The 20,664-nt window shown below is 34.6% G+C and overlaps 1 protein-coding gene across 3 annotated transcripts in view; it reads right to left on the bottom strand.

The window, feature by feature from the left end:
- LOC111045443 overlaps positions 1-20,664 on the bottom strand; it is a 66,486-nt gene that overhangs the window by 25,170 nt on the left and 20,652 nt on the right. For 2 of the 3 annotated variants that reach the window (XR_005570426.1, XM_039420664.1), the window contains exons 8-14: positions 16,554-16,825; positions 7,998-8,073; positions 6,908-7,064; positions 5,336-5,542; positions 3,765-3,845; positions 1,630-1,716; positions 152-311 (exon numbers count right to left, since the gene is read on the bottom strand). Coding sequence is in view for 2 of the 3 variants with exons in the window: in XM_039420664.1 (XP_039276598.1) it covers positions 152-311; positions 1,630-1,716; positions 3,765-3,845; positions 5,336-5,542; positions 6,908-7,064; positions 7,998-8,073; positions 16,554-16,825 (1,040 nt within the window). In the remaining variant the exon portion in view is untranslated. The remainder of the gene's footprint in view (positions 1-151; positions 312-1,629; positions 1,717-3,764; positions 3,846-5,335; positions 5,543-6,907; positions 7,065-7,997; positions 8,074-16,553; positions 16,826-20,664) is intronic. The other variant, XM_039420665.1, reaches the window with a different exon arrangement.

The following is a 20,664-nucleotide window of genomic DNA, read 5'->3' as shown; positions in this document are numbered from 1 at the left end:
ACTCAGTTATTTGTAATTAGAAAAATCGGAATTTGACTTCTATCAATCTACATTTTAAGTGTAAATAATTTTATGATTAAGTTGTTTTGTCATTGTTGTTAAATAAATAAATAAATGAAGGCTACAGTATTATCCTTTCCTCCAGATTCACCTTGGGTGCCAAGTCATCTGTGAAGCTCCAAATGAGAACTGGATTATTGGGAACAAGCATTGGAAGAACTTCTGCTTCCTCTTTCATTTCCTTTTCATCGATAACTTCCTCATATTCTTCAACTAGTTTCCGAGACTGGAACGTCATTTTTTCACGATCCCTGCGATAAGATAATAGATTTATCAAAATTGCCTAAATTCGTATGTCGTGGGATTTTCAACTATATGCCACAAAACACTGGAAGAATATTCATTTTCATCTCATCACAGTGATCTAGCAGTAAAAGTCTTCAGTAGTCACTGTACCCTCCCTAAGCTCTAATCGAATATAATATATCCATCCCTAATCCTTGTTATATTTTGTACTATATAAGCCAAAAACCAATGGAAAAATATTCATTTTCATCTCATAACAGTGATTATAGCGGTAAAATTAATTTAGCAGTGAAAGTCTTCAGTAGTCACTGTAATCTCCATAAGCTCCATAATATAATTTATATCCATCCCTAAACCTTGTTATATTTTGTACTATAAGCCACAAACCTCTGGAAAAATATTCATTTTCATCTCATCACAGTGATTTTATAGCGGTAAAATTTGATTTAACAGTAGAAGTATTCAGTAGTCACTGTAATCTCCCGAAGCTTCAACTATTAATAACTAGTTTATTTATACCCCAAAATTATCTCTTTGGGGAAGAGCTCGACTGATCTGGTGAAGAGGATAGAATTTTTTGTTTTATCAGTTTTTCTGACACTGTTCGGGCAGTCTAAAAAGAATTGTATTATTAAATGAGACAGGTTCTGAACCCGATTCACTGGTTCAGTTAATTTGATTTTCAAAATATTAGTTTAACGTCGCGAAATATCAGTGATTGCCAAGGGGGAAGCCATCTGGAAAAGGTAGGTGTTTTTTTTGAGATTCTTTTTAATTTCATTACCACAAAAATTGATGCATTGCAGCAAAGCGAGTAGCCCTTATTATTGTTTAGTCTAATTAGTTTGTATTATAATAGAAATCTTAAATGTAAATATAACGATAACGTTTCAATATAGTAAATTGTTCACTAAATTACAATAGAGTAAATTGTTCACTTTTTGATTTATCATTACAACCATCAAGACTATTACATATAGTTTTCTTTTCCACCGTTACAATATATAAAAAATTAAGCAATATTAGTTCTAAAAACACAAACAAGGTTATTATTAAGGAGTGAAGTCATATTCGGCATGCATTACAAAGATGAAAGAAGATAGGGAGAAGTGAATAAATTTAAAAAATGACGGAATATCGAAATGAGCAGAACGGTGTGTGCATGCAGATTCTTCATGCAGAACGGTGTGTGCATGCAGATTATTCATGCAGAACGGTGTGTGAATGCAGTTTCTTCATGCAGAACGGTGTGTGCATGCAGATTATTCATGCAGAACGGTGTGTGCATGCAGATTCTTCATGCAGAATTGATAGCATGCCTACCTCCTTGATTGTGATACTGGACATGACTCATCATCACTTCCTGAAGACGTTTCTGTCACTTCCTCTTTTATCTTCTGATTCGGTGACCTGATGTTTTTTCATACAATTAAGCAATATTCAATAATAACAATTCTTTCATCATGAAGTAGAAACTCCAATAAGAAAATGAGTATAACATACAAATATGAGAAAGTATGAATGTAAATGTATATTGTAAACCACAGTTCCTGGGATTTAAGAGTCTACTATTGTGATATCATGAAATTATGTACTTGATCCTACTTATTTATTATTTTACAAAGGCGACTTTCTAGAAGTATTTTAAGCCTAGGTGATGATGATGGGATGAATGATAATACAATGAAAGTAGAGTTTAAATGTCAAAATAATTTTTGAGATGATTCTCTGCTTTTGCTAACCCAGCAATACACCTAGGCAATGTGAATTAAACATAGGGATATGAATTGATAAAACACATGAGTGTATTGTAACTTTGAAGCTTAGTCTAAGGATGTGAACACTACAATAATTAACAAAAGTTGTTGACTATGTGTGTGTGTGTGTGATCACATTGGATGCGTATAAGTGCAAGTGCATACTTGGTTATGCATGACCAAGCTTGCAGAGGAGAAACAAAATATGGGAAGAGCAATAGGAACACTCACACTGAAAGCGTGCACTTGCTAGTTGCGTTCAATGTGAGCAGTTACTTGCAAGTCACAATGGACCATATGAATAAAATTGAGCATTTGCTTATACTTCTAAAATGTGGAGCATTTGCTTCATTATCTATGAATAAACGTGAGCAAAACCTTTTGCTCATGCTTATCAAAAATATAGTTTGCGCATTTGCTAAAAGGTAAAAGCTTATACTCAAAATTGTATGAATAAACTAGAGCATTATTGCTCAACTTTTGAAGCAAATGCTTCAAAAAAGGTGAGTCTAGTCTAGAGCAGCTTTCCACCTTTTGCTCATAGTAAAATGGCTCAACGAATTCGTATGAAGAAGAGGAGACTATACCAGATACGATCACAACCAAATTATTGAGAACTATAAAACTCTTTTTAGATTCAACCATGATATATATCACCATTATTCCTACAAAAGATAGCTTTTGTAGGATAGCTTTTTGTAACCTAATCACAAAATAGAAAATAGGCATTTAAGAAGATGAGAGTGTAGAAGATTATAAGAAGGCTATTGATATTATTAGATTATGCTGAAAATTATTATAGAGATGACATTTTTTCACGCTATTATTTCAAAATTCTAAACTCAACTAACCTAAAACTCAATTCATAAATAGAAAACAGAGCAGACGACGCAAACACAAGCGGTGTCTCCTACTTGCATATTTAGCGCTTACGTGAGCTATAAAAAACAAAGTAAGGTTACAAAGGCGAATCAGCTGATGAAAAATCTTAAAAATACGTGAGCATTAGCTCCAGAGTTCAGGAGCATAAGGTAAGGCTTATTCATATAAAAATGAGCAAATGCTTATGCTTCTACCTAATGCTCATGAGCAAAACCTTATGCTCCATGCTCATGCTCATGGGCATATGCTTTGGTTTTATTCATAAGGCCCATTGCGTTTGAATGTCGCTTTCCAGATATTTTTTTATAGGCTCATGCATTATTCGAAGTGCACTTGCACATACTAACGCATTCAATGTTTTCACACCCTCAGACTAAGCTGCAAAATGTCAATAATTTCCCCCAAATCAAAAAGCCCTAAAAATGTGTATTTTGCGTACTATGTTGGCGATCATGACCTTATAGCTGATTTTGGTACAGCTGAAATACAATTCGCAGAATTTCACAAATAGAGAGCTGTCAAAGAACTGCCACTTACTGTCTGATGAAAACATACAAATCAAAACTTAATACATTTGAAATATGTGGTACATGGGAATCTTGGATAGCCCATACCGTACACTGCACAGACGCGGCAACCCATAACATTTTGATCCAGGTTCAGACAACGGTCCACAATGTGTATCTTCTGTTACTTCCGACTTACAATCAAGGTTCTTCCAGTTATAATAATATATGATTTGAACAGTTATTAATTAGCAGTGATTGATTAGTTATTAAGTACAAAATATTTTTATGAATTCAATGAAATATTACTCACAAAGCCGTTTCGGGCCACTGAATAGGTGTGAACATTGGTCTTATTCTCCGGTGAATTTGTTTCCGGACCTTCTTGTGATGTCTGTGAAAAATTGAAACAGAATTAATGTCATGGTATATCTTCTTATGCTACTTACTTACTTACTTTTCTTGTTCGTCACAATTTTTAAAAGGAGCAACGATCCCACAGCATATGACACGTCAAAGTTTAATCTAATATACTACCATAGAGAAGAAATAGCGTAAGTAGATATCCCATGGTATAGGGTGTTTATGTCGCAACTTTTACTGTTATCTCAAGCCGATTAATGTCGATTATTGTCGATTTTTACTGTTTTAATCGGGTAAGAGTGTATAAACGGCACAATATGAGAGACTATTAGCGTCATAAAGCTTCTCAGGAAAGAACTACGTGGACTATCAGCTTGAGATAACAGTAAAAGTTGCGAAATAAACGCCCTATACCATGGGATATCTACTTATGTTATCGTTTCTCTATGATACTAACATCCTTCATATTTCAACACAACAGTTAATAGAACACAAAACATACATTAATCGAACATTAACCAACAAGGAAGTCTGCTAATCTGTAAGGACACAATACAATACGGAATTCCCTGAGGGTTCTTTTGAACTCCTTCAAGCCCTCAATTTCTCTTATGTGAGATGGAATTGAATTGAATATTTTCATTCCCATATAAAACGGGCCACTCTCCAGCAGGTTAAGTCTATGCTGTGGGTAAACAAAACTTCTAAATCCTAATAAAACAATCTAAAAAATCCTAAAGCACCCTTTATTTTTAAAAAAACTTTAAAATAGTTTAACAACTAGTTTTGGTGATCACATCATAGTCAGGTTATAACATAGAATAAAATTCAATAAATGTTTACTAATTGATACAATATGAACATATCTAAATCTTGTATTATGGGGATGACACACCTGGTTCTCCTCATACATCCGTCTATTTTTGAAAACGAAGATTGCTAAATCTGATATATAAATAGCAGGAGCCGTCAGTAATCTCTTTTCTTTAAAATAAGGTCTGCAAGAACGCCTTGTATTAATCTTATAAATTATCCTAATAGCTTTCTTCTGCAGTATGAATATTCCATTATTCTATACTTTTTTCCCAAAACATTACTCCATATCTCATAACTGACAGAAAATAAGCGTGATATACCAAAAGAACAGTTTTTCACTCCCTATTCTGGCTACATTTTCTCTATATGGTGTTACCATAGAGAAACAATAGCGTAAGTAGATATCCCATGGTATAGGACGTTCATGTCGCAACTTTTACTGTTATCTCAAGCCGATAGTCCACGTAGTTCTTTCCCGAGAAGCTGTGTGACGCTCGTAGTCTCTCATACTGTGCCGTTCATACACTCCCACCCCAACAAAACAGTAAAAATCGACAATAATCGGCTTGAGATAACAGTAAAAGTTGCAACATAAACGCCCTATACCATGGGATATCTACTTACGCTATTGTTCCTCTATGGTGTTACCTACTAGTTTTTATAGAATAGAAACAGGAGTTGAAGAACATTTTTGAGGAAACTGACCTATGTAGACGACGAACGGCTTCACGCAAACTCATTCCGTACTCCCAGCTTTCCTCAGGACCCCAGATCGCTGTCAAACTCGGCGTTTCACGCAGCGTGCTCTGCTTTTCACCAATCCCATTCTTCTTCTTCACTTCTTTCTTGCTCGAATCCTCGTCTTCAATCACCACTTTTATGTTCCTTCCTCGCCGATCCTGCTTGTACTTTCTACAAAACAAACCGTAAAAGTTACTGATTCAGAGTCAGGAAAATTAATAAAATGAAGGTCATAGGTAGATCTTTACAGAACTGGAAATTACCATCAACGTAATAATTACGACCGTATACTATAACACATCATTTGTATTTACAAAGGTAAACTATCCAAGAAAAATCTCATGTTTAACTCGAATTGTCATCAACAAATCCGTTACTCAAAGTCGTTAACACATTGTGTTACATCTCATACCTTTTGCATTATTGCATTAACCACATGACTTTGTGAGAAATGTCTTTATTCCTTATTATTTTTTACAAGTACATCATTAAAATAATGATAGGGAGAGGAAAGATAAGGCAACCTTGCCTAACGTTAAATTTTTTGGAAAAGTAGCTCTTGAATTTGAAGTAATTCATTAGAAATTAGCATAATTATTTTATTCAGAGAAATGCAAAAAATTTCATCAGAAAAAATGAACGAAAGGATAGCAAAATTTTTCGGAATGATCAAGAAATGAGAAAAATTGGATTTCCAAGTGTGCACTGGAGTAACCGATAATTACTATCACCATAGAAATCATAATATGGTTTTACTGTAATTCAATTTTATTTTTAATATTCTTAATTTTTTTGTACTCTTACTATGTATAATGAATTATTGTAATATGTTGTTGAGGAAGCAATTTTTGGGAAAAATCCTGTATGCTTCCATGTTTTCATAAATAAATAAATATGTTCCAGTGCACTCGTTGTAGGTGCGTACAGATTTACGCGCCGCGAACATGAGCAATTCACTTTTAATCAGCTGACTGATTAAAAGTGAATTGCTCATGTTCGCGGCGCGTATATCTATACGCACCTTAAGACGTACCTGATTTTTGACCATGTTCAAATGTCTTTACCAAGCTTGGTTAAATCGGACATGAGTGGAGAATTTTCTGTCCAGAACAAGTGAACTGTATTTTAGATAGAAAAAGAGGAAAGATGAATAACAGCTGATCAAAAACAAGAGCAACTGTATCAACTGAACTGGATACAGTATCAATAACGTTGGATACAAGGAAGTTGGAATGAAAATGACAAGACAAAGCTACACAAATTGGGAGATGGGATGTGAGATTTAGCACTGAGACTAGAGAATTCAATTTAAAATCGTTACTAGAATAAAACTCTGTCAAACACAGTCAATCATTCAATAATCTATCCACTTATTAATGCAACTAAATTTTCAATCTATAAGAAATTACTTATGTTTATTTTTTACTAACGAGTCAATGCGGTAAATGAAAATGATTGACAACTCTCGTCTTATCTGTAACGTTCTACCTACAGCACATTCCAAATCATATTAACTTGAATAGTTCTATTACTCACTGAAAAATTTCTTTTTTTATTTTCTTACTGGACAGGTTAATTGCATAATCATCCATTCTATCAATTTGAACGTTGGGGTTGAAGAGTTCTTTTGAACGAATTTTACGCAATCCAAAAGACGATGATTTTCCACCATCACTTCCTCCAGTGAGGGTGCCTGAAGGAACAATAAATTGGGAATATTTATCAAACAATAGCGTTAAAAGTGGGAACGAATATCATATTTTAATATCACTGAGAAAAAACATTGTTTTTCCAAGTACCTATATTGTCTATCTGAGTTCTTGACCTGCGTGTTAATAATAGAAGGGATATGATGGTTGATTTACTTTTGCTGGTGGTAATTGTCATAAAAAAATAGTTAATATTCATATTTATTATATTACATCATGTTTTATATAGTATAAAAATGGAAATGAATTTGATTTTATTAATAATTGCCTTAATCAAGGGTGGAGTTATGACTGTAGGTAATGTCTGTCACAACACCCTTTAAATTACATACTCAATGAAAAATGGAAATCTTACATCTAAACAAAATCAATCTAAATCTAAACATCAAAGGAAATGGAAAAATAATATTTGAAAGGATTAATCAAGTTGGGTGATTTCCAAACCACCGGTATTTGATTACTGAAGTACAGTAGAAAACACCAAATTGAAATTGAAATATCTCAACTGGTTCTTGATGTTCTTATACGGATAAGAATACTTTAGAGATTTATGTAGATCTCCCATTATTTTACTTTAAAAATTCTGTTCAGATTCTCATTGAAAATCCAGTGCAGTGAAGAAAATACCAAGCTATGTATGGATAGATAAACCAATTCCATTTAATCGGTATTCAAACGTTAAATAGGCATTCAGATTCTAGATTGGAATTTTATTCACACATCAATATCAGAATGATCAGTTCTTAAATTGAGATTTCCAAGATCATTCGACATTTTTCTCCTAGATCTATTAAGCATATGGGAGTCGATTATGGAAAAATGAGAACTTAAATTCCAATTCGAGAAATTTTATATTGAAAATGTTCATTCTTAAAACATACAGCATTATTCTAAACATTGAATGAAATATCTATTACCTCTTGGTAAAGCAAGTTTTGATCCAGATTCTCTTAATTTCAAATCTTTTCCAGCTTCACTGACACGAAAACTACGCTGTAAAATTGAAGACTATTGATTAAATACCATTAAAGTGAAGTGATGAAAAGTCATGAGAATAAAATGTTCAAAGAGAATAACTATACATTAATGAAATGGAAAATTATATTAAACGGCATAACCAACATCATCAAATTTAAAAAAGGAAGATTACTAATTTTTAAATGATCTAAGTAGGCGATAAAATAGGTTACTATGAGAAAGATTTTTGCGAAATAGATGAAATTTTAAATCTCCGAGCACATACAATATTCATATGAGATTATTGTTGTCTGAATGTTGTACTGGATATCTAGAATATTAATATTCTATATCCTAGTAATTACAACATGAATTAATTCCATACATTGCATCATTGGCTGTTCTATGAAATTCATTGAGTTGATTTCATTACCAAATAATTTTGTTAATTGATTATTAATACTACGTTGAAACAGATCATCAAGGGCATAGCTACATACAACTACTTTCAATGCAGCATCTACCTACTCTAACTACGAATAAAGTACTTTCAAGTATCAGAGATTGAACAAAAATGACGATATGTGAAATGAAGTGATGAGATTTTGAATGGTATCCATTTATAGTGCAGAAAATTTCTGAATGAATAGATTTCAATTCTAATTGCAATCTTCTTTCGTCGTAATCTTTATAGATTATTCAATCTTTAATAGTTGAATATTCATACTATTGGATGTACATTGTGAGATACACTCTAAGAACATTCAGAATAAATCAGCTTCAAAACAATTTGCAAGCTACTTTCATCATTATCTTTATCGATTATTTCATCTCTCATAGTTATTGAATATTCCTGGACACTCATTATTTTATTCTGCATAATAAGCTCAAGAGGTTTGATGCCGTAAAATGATTTTTTATGTGATACAGATAGTATCAATAATGATTGTCAAACAAATTACAATATTATCTGACTAATATTTTTGTCCCATAACATGCCATCGAAAATAGTAGGCCTACTTTGCAATTAATGGTAAAATTGAAATGAAAAAGGAGATTCATCTATTCAGCAGGAGTAGAGCTGTGGAGGATTCTTGTATACAAATAACATTGATGAAATATTTCTGATGATACCAAAACTCACTCGAAAATGGCATTAATTAATGTGTTCAAACATGTCGTGAATAATAAAATAAAGTTGAAACAATAGCACTTTGATTTTTTTGAATTTTACAAATACCGTACTGGATTAATAATGAGCAGTTCAACCCACATCCAATGAACAGATTCAAAAGAGCTTGGGAAGCAAAATTTACCAGGAAGATTCTCGCATAAGCAACCAAGCAGGTAGCGCAATCGAGATAGATGACTGAACTCATTTTATAACCTATCAAGTAGTAATATCAGGGGCACCCAGCTTCGCTCGTTATTTAATGATAAACAGAACTCAATTCTTTTAAATGATTGGGGAAGGACTAACAGGCACAGCCCAAAACTGTTTCTCCCCCGAATTTCGATTTATACACTATAAATATTCCAAAAAAGTAGGTTATGTTCCATACACTTGAATTCAGGTCAAATTTTCAGTCCAAATATTTGAATACATAAAAGTTCTAATTTAGATTGTTTACAAACCAAATTGAATAACAAAATAACACTCACTAATCACTTGAAACTGTAAAATAATGATTAACTTTGAATTTTATGATATACCATCTCATGCCAACAAATAAGATTATTTTGATCGAGTCAATTAAAATATCTAGATTTCTCGCGAGATACGGTAAGCTAATTGATTACACAGCTGATCTCCCACACAGGCACACGCATCTTCTGTTATCGACAGACGACGAAATTATGATCTGTTTTTCCAAGGATGAATTATCCTATTTTTGTCCTTTAGCGAGTTTTCCCAGGGATGAGACCTAGTGCAATCGAAACCTACTATGTTCCAAATTTCGTGAAAGTCGTTAGAGCCGTTTTCGAGATCCGTTGAACATAAATAACGATATAAATATCCAGATATAAAAATATATACAGAAATTGCTTGCTTGATATAATAGGATTCTCTAATAAAATTATTTTTTGGATTTTGAACTACCTTTTTTCTATCATAAATGTTTTCGGTTAAAATGCTTCTATAGAAGACATATTTATAGTTTTGAGCTTGTGACTTCCAGGCATATTCATCGCGTAAACGACGCTTCATTGTCATCAATCTTTTCCTCTCTTTCTTGCCAGTTCCGATTTTCTTGCGAATTCTTGACACGCTCAGACTGGGCAGATTTGATTGCCTGCTTCTCATTGGCTCTCGTCTCTCTGATGACCTTTCAAGACAACAATTATTATCACTTCTGATATCAGTGTGTTCAGCATTTTAATAAATAAAATATACATTCATAAATTGATTCTATACCTAAATTGATTCAAGTTTGCAGACAAACTCGCAGATTCATATCAAGTGTACGGTAATATGAAAAAAATGAAATGAAAAAGATTTTATTCATTTAAAAAACAGTAAAATAAGAGGAATTTTTTTCTTATCATCGAAACATAGAAATGTATAGTAATATAATGATTTAACCTAATGATAAGGTTCTTTTATATGAATGAATAAAACAAAAAACGCCCCGAGGCCTAGCCTGTGTGGGGTGAAATATTTCAAAACTCATTTTACTGATTATCACTTGATATCAGTGTATTTGAATGAATAAAATCTGTATTTTCTGATCAGATTGAACTGCGAACACCTGAATTGATTCAAGTTTGCAGTTACTCGCAAATTCAATATTTATTGAATACTCTGTCAACAGAGCAGTACTGTGTCAGGATTCACATAAAGAGCAGAGTTTGAAATCAAGCAAGTTTGGGAATTATCTCTGTACCTAAGGCTAAACCATATTATAACCATTAATAAGGCTAAACCATATAATTCTACAATTATGTGACTTCTATTATAGCGAAAAGGGACCAGTTGTCGGAAGAGTAAAATGTTCAGGGCAGACAATAATAGAGATTAGGGTCAAGAATATCGATTTCGAGTTTTCAATCAATTATCATGCAGTAACATTTCCTTTGTTGGTCAGAATAGATTGAAAAGTCGAGTCTTTCGTCGATTATATGAACACATTTTATGTAATGTTGCAGAAAAGGGACCAGTTGTCGTTATGGAGTTATAACATTGCCCTGTTTTTATGTTTGAATAGGCATAACTAAGGCATTTTTCAAGATATTAATCTGATTTTTTTTCAAATTGTTCTTTATAGTCTCCTTTATTGAGGAAAAATGATATCTTAAATTTGATTTTATGAGACAACTGGTCCCTATTTGCTTTCCACATCACATAATATGTTCTATTATATATAATTCTACAAAAATGAAATATGAAATGAGATTGAGAGTTCCCAATTAATAATAAATTGGATTGCCACTAGAAGTGATACAAAGAGAAATACATTGTTAGTATCAATAACGCCATATATTTTAAAAAGTCATATGATCAGTATCCAGGTTAAATAGTAAAGCCTGCCACACCCTCAAACGTACTGAGTGTCCAGTACAACCATGAGACCTGTTTACAGAACATGTGAAGTTTTTTCAAAAATATAGTGGTATTGACAATATCAATGTATTTTTTTACTTTTACTATTATAGAGAAATATCACACAATCTCTTCCCATGCTTCAATTTCTGTTCCTACAAGCTTGCAAACTTTCAAAGAAGATGGATGAAGAATAGTAGAGATATAAAAATGTTTTTCAAATTTGAAAATACAAAACGATTGCAAATGATTGAAACGAAATCTTATTGATTTACTATTAGTCCAGTCACTATGAGCCTACATTGGTGCTTGCAATTTATTTTGTATTTCTGATTTCTTAATATATTATTTGGATACATGAGAGAAGTCCAGAACCAATTTATACATGCAAAATTTCCTTGTGCTAGTTACAGGGTGGCCCAAAACCTCGTATTTTCGGTTCATTTTCCAGTTTTCAGCTATTTCTGCCAAATCCAGTTGTCGGACAAAAAAATTTGTTCTTGCCTTTTTTCAGATTATAAAATTCTGAATAAAATGAGATTATTCGGAACTCTCTATCTTCAATGAAAATTAGGTGTTTTTCACAATACAAGGAGCATTGTTGTCAGGTGTAGGCTACCTATATCTATATGAGATAGAGCGCTCTACCTGATCTCAGATTATAAGCACAAAAATACACCCAGAGGGATTCTGAATTATACATCTAAATTGCAACAATCGAAAGATATTGTTGATCAAAAATTAAAATTCATCAGAATTGTTTTATTTTTAAATTTACTCATTTTTGAAAAATTTTACTTCAGTACTCATAAAGAGTTGCGAATGATCTCATTTTATTCAGAATTTTATAAACTGAAAAAAGGCAAGAACAAATTTTTCTGTACGATAACTGGATATGGCAGAAATAGCTGAAAACTGGAAAATAAACCGAAAATACAAGGTTTTTGGGCCACCCTGTAACTAGCACAAGAGAACTTTGCATGAAGAAATTGGTTCTGGACAACTCTCATGTATCCAAATAATATATTAAAAAATCAGAACTTCAATATAAATTGCAAGCACACCCCCTTTTTATGTCTATATTGACTGGACTATATTTCAATTACACAGGCACGAGCTATGACTACAATATTCTCACGCTGTTGGAATCAAGATTTTATTATGAGAAAGATGTATATTATCAGCTGATGATAAGCGAAATGCATGTGTTCGTGGCGCATAAGTCTGTATACTCCTCCCTTATACTGTTGAAGGAAACCGAAGACTATTCAATTCTCCAAAACTCAAGAATAATGATGATTGATTTGATAGTTACTGATAAACTAATCGTTTTTTTCGTTTTTTTGTGTAGTTGAGAAGTTTATATTGTGGTAATTATTCATATTGAATGAAAAAGACTTTGAAATTGTCAAAAATCACAGATTTATTGATACTTAGAAAGACCGGTTTCGGTTATTACACCATTGTCAATCTCTGATAAACTGTTTGTAATAACCAAAACCGATCTTTCTAAGTATCAATAAATCTGTGGTTTTTGACAATTTCTTAGTCTTTTTCATTCAATAAACTAATCTAACCATTTGCAGACAAAATAAGCGCAGTACCTTCTCGCTGTAGTATCTTCCAGCTGGGACTCATTTGCTTGGTTAATGTCGTCGCCATTCTCTTCTGCAATTGGTTGCTCAGTTGGAGCAGCTACGTCAATAGATATCGCCTGCATCCTGTCTTCACTTCGACCGCCCGACATTGATCCCATCATAGACTCTTTTCTGAACAAGTAATTCGACATTCTGTAACCACTCTTTGACCAGCTTCTTCTAACATTCTGTTCTTTCCGCCATTTCTGCTCAATCCACTCATCCGAATACTTCTCTTTCTGTTTCATGAACTTCTTGTATTCTTCTATTTCGAACACTTGAGTTATCTAGGTGTATAGGAAGAATGGACTTTCATGAGAATGGAAGAAAGATGGATTTGAATAAAATTAAATATGAAATAAAATGATATATGAAGTAAAATCAAATTAGGAATACAATAGAGAAATTATAAGTCATAAAAATTGATAAGACTGGAGAATAAGGGCCAAGCCACATGCAACATTCTTTCGGGCGTTTTTGCTCTGGCGGCGGATGGGTCAGCAAGGCAGGAAGCTCTCCGATTGGATGATTATCAGCTCATTGGGTTGGCGTTCAGGAATAAATGCCTATAAAGGTCGGGACACAAACAACCGCACCGAGCCCGTGCCGAGGTACGGCCGAGCTACGTCGGCGACACGGTGATGATGGTAGGAGAACACACATATCCGTGCGACAGCCGAGTGGCAGCAGTGTCTCAGTTCTGTAGTGCTACTGTGGTCTGATTTCTGAATGTGTTAAACTATTGTTAATAGTATAACACTATTAAATATCGTTACATCCGATTTAATTTTATATTTTTCAATTTTTAAATAATTACCTGTAGACACAGAAGATGAGAATCATAGTGCTGGTATATATTTCGGTGCCTAACAATACCACAATCAGTTATGTATCGTAAATATATGTATCAGCAATAAAATTGTTATCTTTGTGTTATTGTTATCTGCCTTGTGTATCTAAAAGTGATTAGTTTTAAATTTAAAATTTAAGACACAGTCACGGGTTCCTTCTTTTATACTTCTTGTTGTGTATTTTATTATTTATTATATTATACCATTGGCTTAACTTATTATTTGGTTATACTTTTATTTTTCGTTTAGCTTATTTTTCCGTTCAACCATTTCTCATCACTTTGATCGTACAAAACTGGAAAATTCCGTATCTCTTTAATAAGTTTCTCACTCTCTATGTTAAACGAGCCCGCATCGTCTCCGTCAAAAAGTAAACTGAACTAGTCGGTGACGGCGCGGGCACGGCTCGGGCAAGAAACACGGTGACGGTGCTGACGCGGTGCGGTAGTATGTGTCCCTACACGTTTGCAAGCATTTGTTTTCTCACTCGCCGTAGTACGTCCGACACTCGGCCGTACCGCGGCACGGGCTCGGTGTGGTTAGGTGTGTCCATAATACCAACTTTTTGGATTAGTATATGAATCAAAATTCGGGGAAGGAACAGTTTTGGGCTATCCCTGTTGGTCCTTCCTCAATCATTCTGATGAATTGTGTTGAGTATCATTGAATGAATAAATAGATAATCGGAGAGCTCCCTGCCCTGCCGACTCGTTCGCGCCAATGTAAAAACGCCTGAAAAACGCTTCATGTGGCTTGTCCCTAATGATTGGGAAACTGAATAAAATTGAATTAAAATTGAATATGAATTAAAATTGAAAATGAGTAAAATTAAATTAAAAATACAATGGAGAAAATAAAAGTTATATAAATTAATTGATAAGACTGAAGAATAAGGAGTGGAAAAATGCAAACACGTGTCTTCTGACAAGAAATTATCAATTGTCTTCTGTCATTGTCTTCTGAAACACCGAGTTTGACAGCGATTTGGGGACCCGAGGATAGATGGAAGTAGGGAATGAGTTTACGTGAGGCCGTACGTCAGCTGCATTGGTCAGTTTCCTCAAAACTCCTGTTTCTATTCTATGAAAACTAGCAGGTAATATCATGAAGAAAAGATAGCCCAAGAAAATATCCAATGGTATAGGGCGTTTATGTTCCAAATTTCTTCACTGTTAACTCACGCCGATAGTCCTAGTAGTTATTTTTCGTGAAGCTATGTGACGATGGTGGTTTCTCATACTGTTGCCGCTCTTACACTCTCACTCGGCCAAAACAGTAATAATAGACAGTAGTTGACAGTAATCGGCTTGACATTTCTTAACAGAAAATCGGCTTGAAATTTAAAACATAAACGATATAAGCAATGAGATATCTTCTTATGTTATCTTCTCTCCATGTATAACGTACGAATTGATGTTATGAGTCTACGTTTCCAAGTTTTTTTTTCAATCAGCTGAGAATGATAAATAAATGATTCAATCCTTTTGTAGAAGATATCTTTTTGTCAGAAGATGCCTTTTGTCAGACAGCCGTCAAGGCTCGTGACTCCAATGAAATCAAGTATAAATTGGTATGGGAGTGCCACAAAACACTCAGCAGGCTTGCAACACGCAACTCTGTGCATCTTGGTTGGGTACCTGGCCATAAATACATAGGAGGTAACGAGCGTGCAAATGAGCTTGCTAAGCGGGGTTCCAGTATGCCATTCTTCGGCCCAGAGCCAAGCTCAAGTGTTTGTGTTCTGTTTCAATGTGGAAGTTAGTGAAGAATTGAAAAGTCGCACATTACCTTTATTTGGACAATTTATTTTATGAAATTGGTACGAAAAGAAGTTTTGGACTGTTGTCTGTTTCTTTGTTCTCAAGTTGATTGTGAATCAAATCAAATCAAATTTTATTTACCAATTAACAAATGATGAATAAATAAATAAATTATAAGCAAAACAACTGTCTTCCACACAATAAGTAAATTGTCTAGGGACTTACATCACCAGCAATGGCAGGGTCACCCTGGTCAAGCACTTGGCAAAAGGCTGATGGCAGACGCAAGCCCTCGCTTCACCAGCTGGCTGATGAGTCTGGGTAGAGGTCAGGTCAAGCAGTTGATTGCCCTGATTACTGGACATGGCTACTTCAGGAAAACATCTCCACACAATTGGACTCAGAAATGAAAGCCAGGTGTGTAGACTTTGTAATCAGTCTGAAGAGACTGCTAAGCATATCATACAGGATTGCGAAAGTCTTGGAGCTAGATGAAGGGCTCTGTTTGGCTGTAAGCAACCAGGTGAGGAATAGGATGTTAGTATAGCGAAAAAACTCCTGGACCTTGTAAAGGACACAGGAATTGGTTTGCACAACTTGGGACACACAATAAGCTTCGGTTGACATCTGAGGTTCTTTGAACCTTTGGATCTTTGAATCTGTCCCTTCAAAAACATAAACATTGAAGAAGATTGTTTTCCTAATTGAAAAACAAGCAGAAACTCACCCGAGCGAGTTCAAGTTGCTGTAGTTTGGCCTGAGATTTGCTGTAGGCAGACATATCCTGTAGATCCTGTCGCTCATTCTTCCAGGCCGCCTCTTCCTCCACCCCCTGTCCGTCACCACTACCCTCTTCACCCTTGGTCGCCCCCTTTGTGGCCCCTTTTGTTGCTTCCAAATTATCCGACTTCTCATCGTCATAATCCGTGTCGTCACTATCCGATTCCACCACATTCCATTTGCATGGAACCTCATCAGCATAGGCAACTGCAAACACTCCTGCAATAATATAAATTAATTAATAATATCAGGGGATCGAGCTTTGCTCTGGAGTGTAAAAGCATAGAATATTTGTAACGGAAGATTGAATTTAGGCCTATAGTTTATATTTATTTATCAATTTTCTCAGTCGTACAATTATTTTTACAGTTATATGAGGAGGCACAACAGGCTTATGCCCAAAACAGTCCCTTTTCAAATTTATACTACAATCCAAATCAAAATCTAGGTTAACCTACTAACACTCATCAAAATAACAATTTATTCACACTTCAAAAAACAAACACATCAATTACAAATAGATATACTATGAATTCGATTTAGAATGATATACTATGTTTGCTACAATATTTGTTAATATACTATGTAATATTCTACACTAACAGCATCTAGTTACTATTTTGGACTTTCTGAAGTAAACATATGTTTTCTAAAAAAAGAGAAAGAAATAAACAAAAATAAGTTTTTCTTGCTGAATATTATTCTTCTCGTGAGATCAGCTGAGGAATAACCCACACATGCACTCGCTCACTCACTTCCATTACGGTATCGACAGACGACAAAATTTCCAAGGACATATTTATCCTTTTAATGTCCTTCAGCGAGTTATCCCGGGGTTGATACCTAGTGCAATCGAATTTTCATATCATAAACCTACTTTGTTCCAAATTTCGTGAGAATCGTTAAGAGCCGTTTTCGAGATCCGCTCACATACAGATATAAATATAAACAGAAATTGCAAGTTTAATAGTATAGGATAATTCTAATTTAAATAAAGTTGCCTCTTGAATCAAACCGCTGACAGCAACAAGCTGATCAGGTTGGAAGCTAATAGTGCACTAGATCATATGGTCATGCATGTATCTCCAATCAGCGCCGTCAGCTCTGGTGTGGAGGGAACCTAGCCACAAGAATTCATTGGTAATAAATATAAATTATTCAACAATCAGTGACATTTTTTGTCATTGATCTGGTATCATGTAATTAATGTATTGTAAACACTCCTGCAAAATTGTTCAACCATCAGTAAGGTCTTTTGTCATTGATCTGGTATCATGTAATGAAAAGTTCAAATAATATTCATGAATATTGAATGAAAAGACTAGATGTTGTCCAACCAAGAATCGAGATTTAAACTAAGCACAGCAAAGATGTTATTGAATTTCTCCATATTAAGGTGGAATGAAATAGTATCTTATGTCACATGGACGGGTTAGGTTCGGCCTTTTGCAGGCGAGAATGATGTTTCTAGTCGAGGCGTTAGCCGAGACTAGAATTTCATTCGAGCACTGCAAAAGACATTCACGTCCAAGTAACATACATTATTTTTTGTCATAATAATCTAAAGAAGAATAATTGAGAAATAGAAAACATTAACTGCTTGTGCTGAAGTTACTACATGCATTCTATAAACATAGCCTAGTTTACAAATTCCGAATCAGGAATTTTGTGGAAGTTGACAAAACTTCCAACTGGAGCGCTGAAGGTGGTTTTTTGTAGTAGTTTTGCTGTTCCTATTTCGGAACTATTTCTACTGTAAAGAAAACATAAGATTTCATTACAGTAGAGTATGCTGCAATGAGAATCATATGTTTATTTACAAACAACTGTTTACCGGATTGATCTCATGCATGGAAAACAGCTGAGATTGAATGACTATGACAAAAATCTGGTGTGGCGCACTCACACAACTTTCCTCGCCGTTATGCAAATTTATCACCTGACGCTAGTGTTCCCGCGCATCTCAAATCTACTATTAAAAGATCTGAGCCAGCTGGTGACTGGACAATAACGCTGGAGACACACGAGGTCTGCTATCTCTTCATAGTGGATGATTCAATAGAACCAACAGTTTGCAATTGAATAATCACATTTTCTCGCATTTCGAGCTTATTTTCAATCTTACGTGAAAATGTTACTGAACATTAATTGAAGAGATTTTCATGCTGAATCTTTTCCACTTAATTTTTTTTTGTTTAAATTGTATCTGAAGCCTGATAATTAGGAATCTAAAGTCAAACTTTGCATAGATGGGGTGGTGCTCCTGAAATTTTCACAGATATGGGACTTGTGGCAGTCGATAGAGCTTATCAATGACTTCTTTAGGTATGAATTTGATCAAAATCGTTGGAGCTGTTTTCGATAAAATCGCGAAAAACCCTGTTTTTGACAACATTTTCGCCATTTTAGCCGCCATCTTGAATTGTATTTGATCGAAATTGTTCCTGTCGGATCCTTATAGTGTAAGGACCTTAAGTTCCAAATTTCAAGTCATTCCGTTGATTGGGAGGTGAGATATCGTGTACACAGACGCACATACACTCATTGAGGGTCTTGGAAATAGGAACATGCGGTTGACTGTCTGCTCTTATAATTATAATAATAATAATAATACACGGCAAGTTCAGACGATATCACCTGCCATCTCGGTCACACACACACACACACACACACACACACACACATACAGACCAATACTCAAAAACCACTTTTTTTGGACTCAGGGGACCTTGAAACGTATAGAAATTTAGAAATTGGGTTACCTTATTTTTTTCGGAAAGCAATACTTTCCTTACCTATGGTAATAGGGCAAGGAAAGTAAAAATTATGTTGTCTTTTCATTTTTATCATTTCACCTTAAAAATCGAGATACCGGTTTCGGTTATTACGCCATTATCAATCTCAGGTATTAGTAGTTTATACAAAAGTTTTTTAATAAGGGTATTTAAGGCACGAGTTAGACGTAGAGTCAATACACAAGTGAGCGAGCATAGTGAGCGGACGCGTGTCTTAAACATCTCACGAGTGCTTTAAAGACCAAACAGATCTGTTGTTTACACTATTTTATCTACGACCACTCAAGCAAATATCACATTGCTGACTTGTTGACTTCGCCGTAAATGCGCAACATAAAAACATTTAAACATTAATATAAATGCCAAACCGTCGACTTGAATCTTAGACCTCACTTTGCTCGGTCAATTATTGCGTTCCTCTGTATTGGTTTTTATAGTTTTTATCTTTTTCATTTCAGTTAATATTTTCAATTTCTGTCGTGGATATGTCACTGGCTACCGCTGGCCTTGATTGACCTTGTGGACGCAGCCATGGACCAACGCAGCCAAGCTTACCAGGATTGAGCTGTAAATATGCCTTGCTGTCAAACGAGGCCTACGAATTCGCCGACCGAGATGGCTGGTGATATCGGACGTCTGAGCTTGCCGTGTATTATTATTATTATTATACGAGCAGACAGTCAACCGCATATCTATGTTCCTATTTCCAAGACCCTTAAACCACTAGAATTAAGATCGCATTATTGACCAGATTTAATTCGGCAGACCTCAGGGCCTAGCAGAATTTCAACAACTAAGCCTTCTCCGACAAAATTACTTGTGACCAGGAGAGCGACTTAAACTGAGAACGTGATGAACGGAAAACTCGACAAACCGAAAACATGATTTACTGAAAACTTACTTAGGATTGAAGAAAGTGAGGGTGTGACCACATGTGGGTATGTATGACCAAATGTGCAGATGAGAAACAAAATATGGAAAGAGCAATAGGAGCACTCACACTGAACGCTTGCTGGTTGCGTTCAAATTTTTGTTTTTGTTTTCAAATTTTGTTTTTCGGCTCATGCTTGATCTGACGTGCACTTGCACATATACGCTTTCAATGTTATCACACCCTTACAAAGCAACAAAGATATCTTGTAGACATCACAATAATTATAGACAACACTAATCAATCAGCAAGCAAACACGAAGGCTCGAGAATTGTAGAATAGTTTTTATCATTAATTAGTTATTAAGAATTGACGAGGCACCTGTTCTAAC

This window comes from Nilaparvata lugens, chromosome 2 (genome assembly GCF_014356525.2).
Source record: "Nilaparvata lugens isolate BPH chromosome 2, ASM1435652v1, whole genome shotgun sequence".
Taxonomy (NCBI): Eukaryota; Metazoa; Arthropoda; class Insecta; order Hemiptera; family Delphacidae; genus Nilaparvata; species Nilaparvata lugens.
The sequence above is the reverse complement of the archived record's forward strand: the minus strand, read 5'-3'. Positions and strand labels throughout refer to the sequence as shown.